The sequence below is a fragment of the Aspergillus stella-maris genome (assembly GCF_047715825.1).
Source record: "Aspergillus stella-maris strain CBS 113639 unplaced genomic scaffold BDV14scaffold_7, whole genome shotgun sequence".
Taxonomy (NCBI): Eukaryota; Fungi; Ascomycota; class Eurotiomycetes; order Eurotiales; family Aspergillaceae; genus Aspergillus; species Aspergillus stella-maris.
Window position 1 is genome coordinate 95,735 of NW_027396801.1, and position 15,228 is coordinate 110,962.

The 15,228-nt window shown below is 51.4% G+C and overlaps 8 protein-coding genes across 8 annotated transcripts; 5 read left to right on the forward strand and 3 right to left on the reverse strand.

Moving 5' to 3' along the window:
• Positions 1–19: 19 nt before the first annotated feature.
• BDV14DRAFT_130400 (uncharacterized protein) lies at positions 20–920 on the reverse strand. The gene has a single exon (XM_073766095.1). It carries the CDS (start codon positions 749–751, stop codon positions 107–109), a length of 645 nt encoding a protein of 214 aa, XP_073631695.1. The 5' UTR covers positions 752–920; the 3' UTR covers positions 20–106.
• Positions 921–965: 45 nt separating this feature from the next.
• Positions 966–3,796, forward strand: BDV14DRAFT_166633 (AP-3 complex subunit beta). Its single transcript, XM_073767520.1, has 3 exons — positions 966–1,059; positions 1,121–1,278; positions 1,330–3,796. Exons 1-3 carry the CDS (start codon positions 1,020–1,022, stop codon positions 3,616–3,618), a joined length of 2,487 nt encoding a protein of 828 aa, XP_073631696.1. The 5' UTR covers positions 966–1,019; the 3' UTR covers positions 3,619–3,796.
• Positions 3,797–5,483, forward strand: BDV14DRAFT_166635 (serine/threonine-protein phosphatase). Its single transcript, XM_073767521.1, has 3 exons — positions 3,797–4,190; positions 4,257–4,490; positions 4,580–5,483. The coding sequence occupies exons 1-3, from the start codon at positions 4,175–4,177 to the stop codon at positions 5,293–5,295; spliced, it is 966 nt and encodes a 321-aa protein (XP_073631697.1). The 5' UTR covers positions 3,797–4,174; the 3' UTR covers positions 5,296–5,483.
• BDV14DRAFT_166638 (rho GDP-dissociation inhibitor) lies at positions 5,484–6,850 on the reverse strand. The gene is made up of 4 exons (XM_073767522.1): positions 6,526–6,850; positions 5,989–6,311; positions 5,875–5,923; positions 5,484–5,810 (listed from the first exon to the last, which is right to left on the reverse strand). The coding sequence occupies exons 1-4, from the start codon at positions 6,614–6,616 to the stop codon at positions 5,680–5,682; spliced, it is 594 nt and encodes a 197-aa protein (XP_073631698.1). The 5' UTR covers positions 6,617–6,850; the 3' UTR covers positions 5,484–5,679.
• Positions 6,851–7,145: 295 nt separating this feature from the next.
• BDV14DRAFT_166639 (uncharacterized protein) lies at positions 7,146–8,314 on the reverse strand (the record flags this gene model as incomplete). Its single annotated transcript, XM_073767523.1, has 1 exon — positions 7,146–8,314. A coding segment is annotated over exon 1 (221 nt), but the record flags the coding sequence as incomplete, so codon positions are not given.
• Positions 8,315–8,611: 297 nt separating this feature from the next.
• Positions 8,612–11,078, forward strand: BDV14DRAFT_166640 (transcription regulator HTH, apses-type DNA-binding domain-containing protein). The gene is made up of 5 exons (XM_073767524.1): positions 8,612–8,984; positions 9,098–9,306; positions 9,370–9,532; positions 9,597–10,425; positions 10,478–11,078. The coding sequence occupies exons 1-5, from the start codon at positions 8,924–8,926 to the stop codon at positions 10,500–10,502; spliced, it is 1,287 nt and encodes a 428-aa protein (XP_073631700.1). The 5' UTR covers positions 8,612–8,923; the 3' UTR covers positions 10,503–11,078.
• A 171-nt stretch (positions 11,079–11,249) lies between these two features.
• On the forward strand, positions 11,250–13,291 carry BDV14DRAFT_166643 (cleavage polyadenylation factor subunit CLP1). The gene is made up of 3 exons (XM_073767525.1): positions 11,250–11,460; positions 11,590–12,370; positions 12,423–13,291. Exons 1-3 carry the CDS (start codon positions 11,323–11,325, stop codon positions 13,154–13,156), a joined length of 1,653 nt encoding a protein of 550 aa, XP_073631701.1. The 5' UTR covers positions 11,250–11,322; the 3' UTR covers positions 13,157–13,291.
• Positions 13,292–13,643: 352 nt separating this feature from the next.
• Positions 13,644–14,984, forward strand: BDV14DRAFT_130514 (chitin deacetylase CDA4). Its single transcript, XM_073766096.1, has one exon. The coding sequence runs from the start codon at positions 13,823–13,825 to the stop codon at positions 14,783–14,785; it is 963 nt and encodes a 320-aa protein (XP_073631702.1). The 5' UTR covers positions 13,644–13,822; the 3' UTR covers positions 14,786–14,984.
• Positions 14,985–15,228: the final 244 nt, after the last annotated feature.

A 15,228-nucleotide genomic window follows, 5' to 3' on the forward strand; every position in this document is an offset into this window, starting at 1 on the left:
GTTGTTTCGTCTTATGTCGGAGTTCAGGATAGGTTGAGGATACCCAGGATTTCTTTGCGCACTTCTTCACGATCAATGGTATTTGCTGGTTCACTTTCTCAAGAATTCATATGGTCTTTTTATTCAAATCCTCAAAATGGAACCACCGCTGCACGACTCGTTTGATAGGAACGGCTCTTCCAGGCCAGTGGCTCCCCTCGGCCACAGCGCGCTGAGAGTTGCTGAGCAAGGGTACTTCTACGTACCACAGGGCTTCGCCGCGCTCATCGTTTGTGAGATCCGACGAGTCCTGGCATTCGCAAAGTATGATGTTCGTATTTGTTCTGGAAGAGACCTCCACTGCATTGGCAAGCGTTCTGGATAGCCCCTGGGCGGAAAACTCCCTGGTAGAACGATGTAAACTCAGAGGATTGAGTATCGCCAGCAGCGCCTTGGACTGCTCCTTTCCTTCGACGACTGGCACTCTTCCATCCACACCTGTTGCGAAATAGGCTCTGAGATGCTCTAAAGTTGGGCAAAACACTGTCCTGATATTGTGAGACGACGAGAGCATCCCCAGCGTCTTTTTTAGGAACTGATGGTGGCCACCTGATTCTGTCGATTCATGGTGCACTGCAGCTAAGAGCTGTTCGAGGAAGGACTCCCGTGCCGCGCAAACAATGAGTATTGTGTAGCTTTGATTGACGTCCAGGATATATTGTAGGAAATCTGTGACGCGCTGCGCATTGATTACCTGGCGAGTAGGCGCCATTGGCGCGATTTGAGTGCTTAAATTCGCAGTCGTAAGCTAAACTTCGGTGTCATCACATTCTCAGAAGTTGTGGGTTTATGTAGAGTTTCTGGTGTAGGGACGAAGTGCAATGTTTGGTTGTCTGGGGTAGTTTTGGTGATGCAAGACAGCGACCAAATGAAGCGAGGCGGCTTTTCGTCACCTGCCCGCGGCCTTCTTCCGCCAACTCCCTACCAGCCCAACCCCAACAACGCTGTGCTCTCGCCTCTGCGGAGCGGCTACGACCAATATGGAGACTATTTCGAGGATCTCCTCGATGCTGGAAACAGGTATGCCTTTGTGAAAGAATGCTTTCGGCCAAGTTACACGACTGACATTGCTGGTAAACAGCTCGGGAGCTCACCCTCGAAGCCGCCCAGTCCGCCGCCATGTCGCGAGGCACAGGCATTGGCACATCATCCCGTGAACTCGGTGTCTCACATATCAAGAAGTTACTGGACTCTCGCAATGACCGTGAGGTTTTGGATGGCTTGCGACGGATCATCTCCGTACGGACTGCCTCTGCCTTCAAACTGCCTGCCACCGCTGACGTATAACAGCTCATGTACCGCTCCGAACCCTCCGTTACTTTCTTCTCAGCCGTCGTCAAAAACGTTGCTAGTGCAAACCTAGAAGTCAAGAAGTTGGTCTACATCTACCTTGTTCACCATGCGGAGACGGAACCCGACCTCGCACTCCTGTCGATCAATGCGATTCAGAAGTCCCTCACCGATTCGAACCCTCAGGCCCGAGCTATGGCGCTTCGCACAATGGCCAGCATCCGAGTGCCCGTCATAAATCAGATCGTGTCACTAGCGATTAAGCGTGGCTGTGGTGATATGAGCCCTCATGTTCGCAAAGCAGCTGCGCTTGCCATTCCGAAATGCCACCGACTCGATTTTAGTACGCAACCGCAGCTCATTGGATATATTGAGACCCTACTAGGCGACACTCAATACTTTGTTGCTGGTCCCGCAGTCTCTGCGTTCCTTGAAGTCTGCCCGGAGCGCATCGATTTGATTCATAAGCACTATCGGAGCCTAGTCAAGAAGCTTGTGGATATGGACGAGTGGGGTCAACTGGCTACTATGCGTCTTATGACTTTCTATGCTCGAAAGTGTTTCCCATCAAAGACACGGAAAGTGCAGCGGAATCCGAAGTCGAAAGGGTTTTATGATGACGATGGTGATAATGACGCCAACCCTCAGGACGACGGGGACACTTATGAGGTTCCAGTCGTGGATCCCGATCTAGAGTTCTTCCTCCGGGCATGCAAGCTCCTTTTACAAAGCCGTAATGCGGCAGTGATTGTCGCGGTTGTTCGGTGTTATCTGTACCTTGCTCCGACAGAGTATCTTGCAGCTGCCGTCGGTCCCCTAGTGGCTCTTCTTCGAAGTCCTCAAGATATGCAGCTCATCGCGCTCTACAATATTGTTGTCGTGGCCTTACGGTTTCCGAAGCCATTCACCAGGTATCTTTCGCATTTCCTAGTCCACGCGTCAGAACCGTCTCACATCTGGCGCCTAAAGCTTGAGGTTCTCACCATACTTTTCCCTCACTGCGGAGGCCATTTCAAGAGCCTGATTATTAGTGAGCTCGAACACTTTGCGCAGGGCGCCGATCCAGAACTGGTTCGTGAGAGCGTGCGCGCGCTGGGTCGTTGTGCACAGGGTGATCCCACTACGTCTGACAAGTGTCTACGTATTCTACTTCATCAAATTACCAGTCTTGATGACAACCTCGTTTCGGAGTCATTGACCGTTATTCGGCACCTTATTCAACACGACCCAGGTGCACATGAAGGGACGGTCATTCAGTTGGTGAAGCACCTTGGGTTGACCACGAACCCGGATGCGAAAGCCACCATTATCTGGCTGGTCGGGGAATATGCAGGAATCGACCCTGAAAGAAGCTTTGCACCTGACGTACTGCGCATCCTCGTGCAAAAGTTTGCAGAAGAACCGGAGGCCGTGAAGCAACAGATCCTTCTTCTAGGCGCTAAAGTCTACCTACACCATATTCTGCGAAATCCCCCAAAGGAGGACTCTCAGCCCGAGCAACAGGAATCGGAATCTCAACTTCAAATCAACAATGAGTGGTCTGATGTCTATGAGGGCCAGAAAAATGACACGAACGGCACCGGTGAAAATGGTACCTTTGAGAACCAAGATGATCCTGCGAAAGAAGATGCAATTGCTCTTCTCTGGCGTTATATACTTCTTCTTGCCAGGTACGATACGTCTTACGATCTCCGGGACCGAGCTCGTATGTACAAGGCCCTTCTCTCTACGCCCTCGTCGACTCAAATCGCGAACCTTCTACTTCTTGCCCCGAAGCCAGTGCCGTATGAACCCAGTCCATCTGAGACCAGGAAAGACCTCTTAATCGGTTCCTCGACCCTTGTCGTAGGTTCAGATGCCGGTGCTCTAGGTCTGCAAGGATACGAAAAATTACCAGACTGGGTTGAAGCGGGGCAGGAGCCTGACCCAAAACTTCGTGTGTCGGAGGTCAAGCTTGATAAGTCAGAGGTAGCGCCTGCTACTGCCGGTGAGCAGCTCGACAAGGCGCTCAGGCAGCACCAAGCTACTGTAGCTGCTCAAAGACAAGCCCAAGCAGGTCACGTGAGAACAGCTTCTGCTGCCAAGAGCAAGAACCTTGATCAGTGGCTCGACGAGTCTGAGTCTGAAACGGAAGAAGAGACCGAATATGAGGAAGTCACTGATTCTGAGGAGGAAGATGACGATGAAGAGGGTTCATCAGGGGAGTACGAAACCGATGAAGAAGAGGAGGAATCCGAAGAGGAGTCTAATTCTGATGACCGCGAGCAAGCCCGTCAGCTTCTGAGTTAATGTGTCATGACATCTAGTTTCTATATACCACAAAATAGACGACTGAAATATAGAGCACCGAACAGGAACTGGTAACTGATCGACTTGTATACATGAGCCTGGGCGGTACGTAACGGCAGAATAGGTAAGCGACAGACGCAGCTCCGGTCGGCTCAGCCTCCGCGGCTCGAGCCTCAGATCTTGGAGCATCTGCAAAGCTCAAGTCAGCGCGCCTACGGAGCTGAGCTGATGACGATACACACTGTCCTTTCCACCGTGCTTTGATAAACGTCTTTGACGCATGATACAAGTTCCGTCCGCGGCGCTTACCCACCCCACCGCTCGACCAGCCCTCGATCATGATGAGAGCTACTGCGGGAGATTTCCAGCCAGATACACCCCTTCTCCAGCCAAGCACAACATTCGCTTCCCAACTTCTATATTTGTCTGACTGCTCCTGAACTTTTTCTACGGATCTGCTTTACGATACACTGCTAGCCCTCAGCTGTGGGCTCGTCGCGTTTCATTTGTCCCGTACCAGTAACTGCGCGGCTTCGTTTGACCTCACTTCTCCGCAATGCCTGGCCTACCGGGTGAGTATACCACGCGCTCACCGCACCACTTTTCTTGCCATTGCTAGCTGCTAATACTTCCGATAGCTAGTATCGATCTGGACGAGTGCATAGAGAGGTTGTATAGAAAGGAACTGCTAGCGGACTCGGTAATCGAAGCTATATGCGCCAAAGCCAAAGAGCTGTTGATGAAAGAAAGCAATGTCGTCCACATCGCAGCCCCCGTCACAGTCGTCGGAGACATCCACGGCCAATTCTTCGACATGATTGAGATATTCAAGATTGGCGGATTCTGCCCGAATACGAATTACTTGTTCCTCGGTTCGTGCCAACTCCCTCTCTCCCCGCACACGACCTCCTACGTACCTACGAGAGGCACCTAATCTAACCAAACACTCGGTTCTATACAGGCGACTACGTCGACCGCGGCCTCTTCAGCGTCGAAACAATTTCCCTCCTCATCTGCCTCAAACTCCGCTACCCGCACCGCGTCCACCTCATCCGCGGAAACCACGAATCCCGCGGCGTCACACAATCCTACGGCTTCTACACCGAGTGCGCCCGTAAATACGGCAACGCCAACGTCTGGCACTACTTCACAGACATGTTCGACTTCCTAACCCTCTCCGTCGTAATCAACGACCAGATCTTCTGCGTGCACGGCGGCCTCTCCCCCTCCATCCACTCAATCGACCAGATCAAAATCATCGACCGCTTCCGCGAAATCCCGCATGAAGGACCCATGGCCGATCTCGTCTGGTCAGACCCGGACACAGAACGCGATGAATTCTCCCTCTCACCACGGGGGGCGGGGTATACATTCGGCGCGCAAGTCGTGCGGAAGTTCCTCGAGGTTAATTCCATGAGTCACATATTGAGAGCCCACCAGCTCTGTCAGGAGGGGTACCAAGTTCTCTACGACGACCGGCTCAGCACGGTCTGGAGCGCGCCGAATTACTGCTACCGGTGCGGGAATCTGGCGAGTGTGCTGGAGGTCAGTGATACGGGGGAGAGATACTTTAATATCTTTGATGCGGCGCCTGAAAATGATATCCATCGCGGGGAGCAGCAGGCGCAGCAGGCTAAGGATGGTGGGCAGGGGCCTGTGATCGACTACTTTCTATGAATTGATACCCCCATATATTTCTCTTCTTGATCTTGTGTTTGTTTGGTACTTGTCTCGTCTTTTTTCTCATCTTGAGCGGCAGCTTTTTTGGAGTTTGAGTGTCCGCCCGATTCCTATTTATAGAGAGGTGGTATGGCATTGTATGGGTTCGTGTGAAAATTAAAGGAGGACACATTGTATTTAGATCATAAAATGGGGGACTGAGTTCATTCCTCTCAAACAAGCCACTGACGCCTCCTTTCCGTCGTAGCTTCCAGCCAAGTAATCACATTTCAAGAAGATACTATTTTAACGCTTGCTCGTAGATTGGGGAAATATATGCTGTTGTTTGTATGTACGCTCTCGCAAATAAGACCAACAATTTCAAATATTGACTCGTTAGATTTACCAATCCTTCGCAATGTCGAAAGACCACTGGAACTGGAGGTGAGTCTTGTTATCGTCGTCGATAAACTTGGATTCGGCATTGTAGTGGCCGCGGGAAAGCATTCCAGAGGGTGCCTCCTCCTCTTGGACTAGAGGGCATTACAAGATTAGCTAATGGACAAACGCTATAATAGTCCAATAGCGCAAACTTACACTTCTTCTCATACACAGGCTTCTCGGTGGTGCTCGGGGCGAAACTCCCCTGTGACAAGTTAGCAAACCAGCTCCTCCATTCAATTTAGAGCACTCCTGGGTTGGATCACTAACAAGCATTTCCTGATCCTTGCTAACACGCACACCCTTGCGCTTCACAACCTGCACATACTTCAAACCACTCAGGACATCGTGGTGGACCTCAAAGTTCACCTTGATGCGGAATCGGGCACCCTCCTTGATTGTAAAGGGCTTGTCCTTGAGTGAGTCAACGGCGCCGGGGGCAGAGACGTCAATTGTGACGTCGGGGCGGCCCTCAGACTCGAGGGCTAGCGAGCGGATGATGCATCGACGGGGGTCATTAGGGTCGCCAGTAGGGTTGCCAGAGTTGAGGCCCAGGGAGGCTTTCCAGCGGTTGAGGGCTTCGTCGTCCTTGTCTGGTTGATGGTGTTAGTATAGAATCTCGTTCAACGAGGGATCAATTGATGGTGGAAAGTTTAGGTAAAGTAATGCAGATGGGTCAATAGCGGATTGACTTGATTGCAGTACTGCATATGTAGGTAGGTCGGTGTATAGGTAGGTAAGGGGCGATCCCCACAAAGCAGATGCAGCGCAAACACATAGATTGAGGTGACAGAAGAGCATACATACCAAGCTCAGTGTACTCAGAAATCGTCTTCTTCTCGCCAACCTTAAAGCCCTGGGTGGAAGAGGCAGCGAGATCGTCTTCGTGGTCGGCCATTGTGTTGGTGTATATGGCGGGGTAGTTGTCACCGACAATTGGGGTGGGGAGGTGTAGGAATTGAAGAATGAGTTGTTAAAAATGCGAGTACCGATATCCGGTAAAGATAGTTGAGGATAAAAGAGCGATTGGCCGACGGATAGTTCAAGGGTTGACAGAAAGGAAGAGAAGAGAAAGAAAGATCGAGATGAGCAGATGTCTTGAAGACGAAGCTTTGTTGATGTAGCGGTGGACCTGGGCCCGGCTCAATGAGGGGATTCCTGTTCGGGCTTAGCGTGCGGGCTCCTTCCTGTCACTGCAACGGTCAACCGTTCTATTGTTTGAGTGACAGAGGTATAGTAGCTCTATAGTCTGGCATTATAGCAGGAGATTTTTTTAATCTCTAAAAATGAAGAAGAAATGCGGTAAACAGCCGTTTGTTGTGGGATATGTCTCCTTCACGAATAACTGGAAGTCGTTGTATATTTCTAAACGTTGAATTATACTAGGCTTGATCTGGCTGCCTCGATCGATCTGAGGTGGCGCCATAGCCTTAGATGCGAACACGAGTACATATTTGTAGCATCAAGAGTATTGAATGGAGTACTGCGTCAACTGCTAGCGCATCGGCCCCGACGACCGGTAGCAGTCCGCAGGATAGGATATGGTAACGAAGACGAAAAATAAACCCACCCACATGGATTGTGCCAGCATGGTCCTTGTTGTCTAATGATTTGAGGAGCTGGCTGGCTTGCATCGTGGTAGACCACTAAGTTCTAGATTACTATCCCTAGACAAACGCCATATAGAAAGATAGCAAAATTGGATCAGTAACAAACAGGCATTAGCAATGTCATGTCATAGATGCCACGAGTGACCCTTTCACTCAAGGGCTATCTGCTGAAGTGTATCTGGCAGTCATCGCAGTTAATCACGCAGTGGTCCGGTAAAGCAACGAGTATGGAGGCACAGCAGGTACTGCACACAATAAGCACCAACGAGAAAAAAAGTCCATTTACAGGCGTCGCTTATCGATGAGCACGGTGCCCAAGTTAGAGGAAAATCACGCGATTGAGGGGTGAGAAACAGGGCACAGCCATTCGAAACCCTTTCTACCATGTCGTGTATGAGTCGGAACGTATCTTGCGCCATGACGAGAAACGGCCACGATGGGACGGCACCATTGATTTTTCGTGAGTGATTATCCCATGTTGCCGTACCTGCAACAACAAAAAGTGTTTTTGAGAAACCTTCGTTGCCATAGGAATAGTTCGTAGCATGAGAACTCGTCCATGGGTCGGGTCCACGGTTCACGAGCTGCAAATTCCTGTCCGAGATTAGTGGCAGAGCTCGTTTCCATGGTCCTGAGCTTGTGCTGTCAAGATGCTGTCATTGCTGTTGCTATGTCGATCTAATCCGGGCTGCAATCTTGTAAATTTGTTGTCGCTGGATCCCACGCGAGAGGCGTAATAGTTACACCTGCATCTTGCATGAGAGGCGCTGAAGTGGTTGAAGGCAGGCAGAAGCAGTGGCCGCCATCCAGTAGAGCGCGTAACGCAGGAACAGTGAGCTCATGCCGAGCTTTGATTCAAGTCATTGAGGAACAACATAGATATCAAGTATCAACAATGAACAACAACTTAGAATTGAGCAGTGTAGCCCCGCATCAGCCTGTGGGGTGATACGAGAAGAGGAACTGCAGCGGGCATGCAGTAGCGTTGACAACACAAGAGCTTCAGCGTGGAGGATGAACGGTTGAATCCCGGTTAAGGCAGCGTTGCCCGTTGTGTCAGGCGACAAGGCAAACTTACAGAGCTAGCGTACAGTAAGATACCGGGGGATGGATCCGTGATAGCTAATCTTCACCGCTCTGGGTAAGCGGCGTATTGAACGGTCAAATACAATTGGAGAATGCGGACTCTTGGAGGATTAGTATAATACGAGGGGTCGAAAGGTATGGTAAAGACTCACGGCGACTCGACTGCCCCGTCGTTATGAGGGTCAACTAACGACTATTTTCTCCCCTACTCTTTATCAAGTCTCCTATCGATTCCCCTCGGTTGTTGACGATACCCTGTCGCATATCGGAGTCCTTGCGATTCTCATTTCTTCCTGCTGCTTTAAGTGCTCGCGCTCTCCTCAGTTGCGCTCTTTTGGTAGCTTTGGTCAGCGCGCCTTATCCAGGTGTCGACCTTTTTTGGACAAAGACGCGCCTGCAACGTGGCCGACGTCCCGGCATCGCAATCAATCCCCCAACTGCTCATCCCGATAGTTCCCCTTCTTGCGAATACTATACCAAATCATCATATTTGACGGATATCATTCACCATGGTGCGCTCGCTGCCGAAGAAGAACAACCCTCACGTCATTCCCGACGCGGCTCCTGCTTGTAAGTCATTACTCTCTATCGCGCGGGTCAGTAACACGCGCCCTTTCACAGGCGCTGCCATGTCTCTTCCGTGTCTGGCGACTAATCATTGATTTTTTTTCTCCTTTGTCTAGATGAAGAGCTGCTCACGCGCCGCCGCCTGGGAAAGACAAACCTTGCTGTTAAACCCGGCCAGATTGGCACCTCAAATGCGACCAAGCCGGAGAACCTTGGTCCTTTTGAGTATGCACACTTGCGCGCCCCCTTACCAAAGGATCTGAAGGGATCTGAGATCTTCCCATCACACTCTCCCCAGCAGCATCCCGAGACGTATTTCCTGATGGTAAGTCGATCCGAATAGGCCTAGACCGGCCCAACACAGATCTTAACCGCAGTCTCTTGTTAGCGACGAAGCAAAGACGGCTATGTGAGCGCGACTGGAATGTTCAAGATTGCTTTCCCATGGGCCAAACTCGATGAAGAGCGTTCGGAGCGCGAATATCTTAAGCTACGGGAAGAGACCAGTGAAGACGAAATCGCCGGCAATGTTTGGATTTCCCCGCTATTAGGTAAGGCGTTTGAACAATGAGTTCCTCAAATATAGTGGCCGACACTCTAACGCGGACTTGGTAGCTCTTGAGCTGGCAGCAGAATACAAGATGTACGATTGGGTCCGGGCTCTGCTCGACCCGGCCGAAATTATCCAAAGCCCATCCAGCGCGAAGAAACAGATTACGCCCCCTCCTAAATTTGACCTGCCACCCATTGAAGCTCCTGAGGCTCTCGCTCCATCATACCGGAGAAGCCGCCGATCCGCTTCACCCAGCAAGAAGCTTGCGACCCCGCGCAAGACCAGACAGACGAAGGCGCAGAAGGAAGCAGCTGCGGCCGCCACTAGCGAGGCCAACGCCACTCTTCAGAGCGCTCTGGACGACACAGTCTCAAATGCGGATGGTGAGGTAAACGGGGATGTGTTGCCGAGTGTGGAAGAGGTCCGCGAAGAGGTCATCGAAGAGGTGGAAACTTCCCCTGTCAAAGGAAGGAAGTCGGCCAAGGCAAAGAGGGCAGCAGCAGCAGCAGCAGAAGAAGAAGATGCGGACGAGAAAGTCAAGATCGATATCAAGTCAGACGCTACCGAGGGCACTGGCGTTCAAAAGGCTCAGACCACCATCTCCGTCGAAATGCCAATTTCCTTGCCACAGCCTCCGACTGCAGAAGAAACCCAGGAGATGATCGCCAAGGCCAAAGAGATGGTCAAGGAAGCCGTTAAAGTCCAGGAACCCGCAGAGTCATCCGCAGCCGCCAAGAAGCGTGGCGCTGAAGAGGCTGAGCTCAGTGACGAGGAAGATGAGGAGGCCAAGGAACTGCGTACCAAGAGGGCCAAGGTCCTTGAAGAGAAGCTCAAGCGCGAGCGAGTCCGCAACCGTGCTCTGGTGGGCGTTACTGCGGCATTCGCCTTTGCGTAAGTACCACCATTATTTGTTGTTCAGCATTGTCTAACTTTGTTCCCGCAGGGCATCTATTCCCTATTTCTTCTAGACAACCTGCCTCTACCATGAGGTTGAGCTGGCTATGCGGCCGCTCGACGAACTATCCGAAACCCCGATCAGCAAATCACTTATGATTCCCCCTCCAAAGCCCCCACTTCCGATTCCTATTTGTCTCCAAATTCTGGATTATCCCTTATCCCTTCCCAATCCTCCACTCCACCCGACGTCTGAGTTGAGATTCTGGCCAGAATGGTCCGATCCTCAATCTGATTACGCACTGTCGCCGGCGAGAATGATGTATTGTGTTAATCGCTTCTTATCACCTTTATAATACTCCCCCTTGGTCTCCCAGCTTTGTACTTTCCAGAGACCAGAGAACGTGAGACTTGGTGGTTTTGGAGATCGACACATCCATTCTTTCGCATGTGCGATTCTCCCTCACGCCCTGGATACTTGATACACCTTTCGATAATCCTCCACTTTCCTCTTTCCTTGTCCCATTTTCCTTTCCTTTTTCCTTTTTCTTTCCAACATTTAGCCGAAGAGATCGTACCTATCCGGAGCGAAATGGCAGACTCCATTGTTAGGGTATAAGGACAATGCAAATGAATAAAAACTGAACCTCAAATATCTCTGGCTATTTTCTGTAGTAAAGGCTACTGCAAATGATAAGCCCATATCCTGTAGCTCCAGAGTATAAAGCTCGATGCAAACATGTGCAAACATCTTATCGCAGCGCCAAGCATTTTAGATCGGCATCTTTGTTGCTCGTAGACCTGCATTGTTCCCGCAGCCACTTCACCTTGGAACACCAATTCGAGATTTTAGGACTTTCTCCTGCTTCGATCAGATTGATAGCTGGCAATAAGATGTCGCTTCCAGGTCTAGAGCTCACGCAGCCCTCGGCGGAGAGCGCATTCGCTCCCGCACCGCCCTCAACAATCAACCTCTCGCCGGGTTCCGAGTGGAGGTTCGAAGTCGCATTCGGGACGACCGTTCGAGTAAAGGTGAGCTTTTTTATCATGCTTTACATACCAGAAATCCCTAAACTTTGATTATTCTACCATTGGCTTCTCCATCCTATCAATCTGTTTATAAGCTGAGCAAGACTGATCCAAAAGGGCGCCTGATTCCAGCTCCTAACCGGCACGGCAGAGCTCTTTGGCACGGAACTAGCCCCCTCGCAAACGTACACATTCTCCGGCACAAAAGCCGCGATATATACATGGCATGGATGCACGCTTGAAGTCAGCGCGGGGGACGCCGTCATGGGCCTTGACGGGATGATGAGCAGCACTGCCCCAACGAATGCAACGACACCAACCGCACCCCGAGGCGGGCTCGGTGCAGGAGGATGCCAGAGCGAGTACGTCGCTGAGGAAACGCCAATGGTCGAGTATGCGAATGTGCATTTTGCATTGGAGAGTTTACGAGCCGAAGCGAAAGCGAATGGGAAGGATGGGCCGCGCGTGCTGATATTGGGCCCTGAAGACGCCGGGAAGACGAGTTTGTCGAAGATTCTTACGGGGTACGCGGTTAAAGTTGGACGGGAGCCAATTGTGGTAAACCTTGATCCGACGGAGGGTATGCTCAGTGTTCCTGGGACACTGACGGCGACTGCGTTCCGCGCGATGTTGGATGTTGAGGAGGGGTGGGGGAGTAGTCCTATGTCTGGGCCGAGTGCGGTGCCTGTCAAGTTGCCGCTGGTGTACTTTTATCCCATGGTCAATCCGCTCGAGGCGGAGGGGTCAGTTTATAGGCCGATTGTGTCAAGGCTGGCGCTGTCGGTTATGGGGAGGATGGCGGAGGATGAGGATGCGAGGGAGACGGGAATTATTGTTGATACGCCGGGGATCCTGAGTCAGAGTCGCGCGGGCGCGCAGGAGATGATTAACCACATCGTGACGGAGTTTTCGAGTATGTTTGCTTTCTGCTGGGTGAAGTTGATGGTTTTTGCTAACGATGGTAGTTACGACGATTCTGGTTATCGGCTCGGAACGGTTATACAGCCTCATGATGAAGAACTACGATAACAAGCCATCGTCGAGCGCGTCAGCTGCGGCGTCGGATGAGCGAATCTCGGTCGTGAAGCTTTCCAAGTCTGGTGGGTGTGTTGACCGCGACGCCGGATTTATGAAAAACGTGCGCGAGTCGCAAATCCGGACGTACTTTTTTGGCAATCCCGTTCCTACAACAGCGTCTTCAGCATTATCTGTTTCCTCGTCGACGACAACCACTGTCACATTATCACCGCACGCGCAGCAACTAGACTTTGCCAATATAGCCCTCTACAACTACACCACCACCTCCGCCGACGAAGACCAAGGCGACGAAGACGACTATGACCCCGCTCAGCTGACGACCGGGGGCTCATTCCTTCCAGGAACCGACGAAGCAGAGAACCAAGCGACCAATGAAAGCTCATCATCTGCCGCGGTCGGCAACCTCGTGCCGTTGAAAAAAGTGCCGGGCCCTGCGCCGTCCGCGCTGGCTAACACTCTCCTTGCTATAACACATTGCCCGTCAACAAGTAGCCCAGCTGAGATTCGCGATGCAAGCACTATGGGATTCCTGTACGTTGCAGACGTTGACAGCGAACGAGGGAAGATCAGGGTCCTCGCGCCGGTGGGGGGCCGTGTGCCTTCACGCGCGATCGTCTGGGGAAAGAAATGGCCGGCGGAAGTGGTAGGGCTAGTTGGGTAGAATCAATAGTACAATCTACTGGCAGGGGACCCTGGATCCTTGCATTCGATCCGTGAACCATAACCAACTCCCATAGCATTCAACAGTCAGCTACGTAACTTGTGACGACGCCGCTAGATTTAAATTAAACCATGCCAATGAGACGTCAGAATCCTTATTAGATCCACCGCGACCCAAACCGTCAGCCCCATAAATTCAGGGGTGCAGAAAGTCCGTTGAACCAGCAGTGAGGCCAAGATCGCCGCGATAAAACAATAATGGAGACCCTTTTGGTCCACTATTCGGCTTCTTTGGGAGTTCCAATTCATCCACGTTCGGCCGCTCGCTGTTCTCTCCTTCCTTCCTGACTCCGTTTGAGACGCTGCTGGCACAGCTCCATTCCCCTCGTCTCACTACTGTCTTTACTCTCTGCCAGACTGCCACCTCTTACATCACTCTTTCTTCCTAGTTTTTGATACTAGTTGCCTCTTTCTCACAACATTAATCCACAATTCACACCGACTTCGCTCCCCTCCCGCAATAATCTTTGATGACCTCCCTTCTCCCTCTCCCTAGTCCTACCCTCCTCACCCCCCTATCCCATTCACAACCCGCTCGATAGGGGATCAGATCGGATCGACCACTGCAGGACAGGGGGAGACGAGAAGCGCCTCGAGACCGGGAAGAATGTTCTGCTACCGCTCCTACCGCCACTACCGCCGGAAACGCGCCCGCCTCTTCACCCTCGCCCTCCCCGTCCTCGCCTTCCTCACACTAACGCTCCCCTTCTACATAATCTACAAGCCGCCAAATCTCCTCGTCACATATTTCGCCCGCAAATATCCCGATATCCTATGGCACGTCCCCAACCTCAAGCCCGGGACGCAGCCGATAGTAGCGCTTACGATCGACGACGCGCCGACGGAGTTCACGGCTGCGATTCTCGATGTGCTAAGGGAGAATGATGCGAAGGCGACGTTTTTTTTGATCGGTGATCATATTCCGGGGCGGGAGGGGCTTATGCGCGATGCTGTGAATGAGGGGCATGAGTTGGCGAATCACGCGATGCATGATGAGCCGAGTAAGGAACTTACGGACCAGGAACTGTCAGCACAGATCCAGGCCGTGCAGAGTCGGATTCAGAGGATTTATGCGATGGCGGGGCATGGCGCTGAAGCGCACGATGAGGTGAAGGTTGAGGATCTGGAGCAGGATTCGTTGTTTGCGTCGGGCGCTGGCTCGGATTCTTCTTCTTCAAGGAGGATGTCTACTCGTGGTGTTGAGAATGCTGAGGGGCAGGGTCTTAGCGAGGTTGGCGAGAGTATTCCTGCTGTTCCTGGTGGTCCGGGGCGGTACTTCCGTCCGGGCTCGGGGTTCTTCACGGATCGGATGAGGGCGCTTGTTCAACGGCATGGGTTCCGTCTTGTGCTGGGGAGTGTTTATCCGCATGATCCGCAGATCAGTGTCCCCTGGGTAAATGCGGCGCATGTGCTTAGTATGGTCAGACCGGGGAGTATTATCATTGTTCATGATAGACGACCCTGGACGGCACCAATGTTGGCTACTGTTCTGCCGGAACTGAAGAGGAGGGGCTATAGAATTGGCACGGTATCGGATTTGTTGAAGGAGGGTGCTGTTATGACTGCTTAGACTAGCATAGACTTGCTTTTTCCGTGTTCTACTTGTGAATATCTTTACTTTGGGATTGAGTCTTTTGCGCTACCGCTTGATATCCGGTGTTATTGTTATCTTTGTGGCTATTGTTATTGTACAGGTCTATCTATGTTATGTGTATAAAATGGTGGGAACGGGACAGTGTACGATATGGATACAAGACAGGACAAGACGGAATGGGAATGGAATGGTCGATGTGATGCAACGCGATGCAATGCAAATCAAATAGACTAATATGAAGGATACAAGATAAGACATAACCCATGACCGTGACGCTCCAAGACACCAAAGATAAGAAATGAGGAACAAAGGAAATGTAAGGTAGACAAAAGAAATTAAAGTAGATAGAAAAATAGAAAATGGAAAGCATCACATCACTCATACCGTTTCCAATCCTCCAAATTCTTCCTCAGATCCTG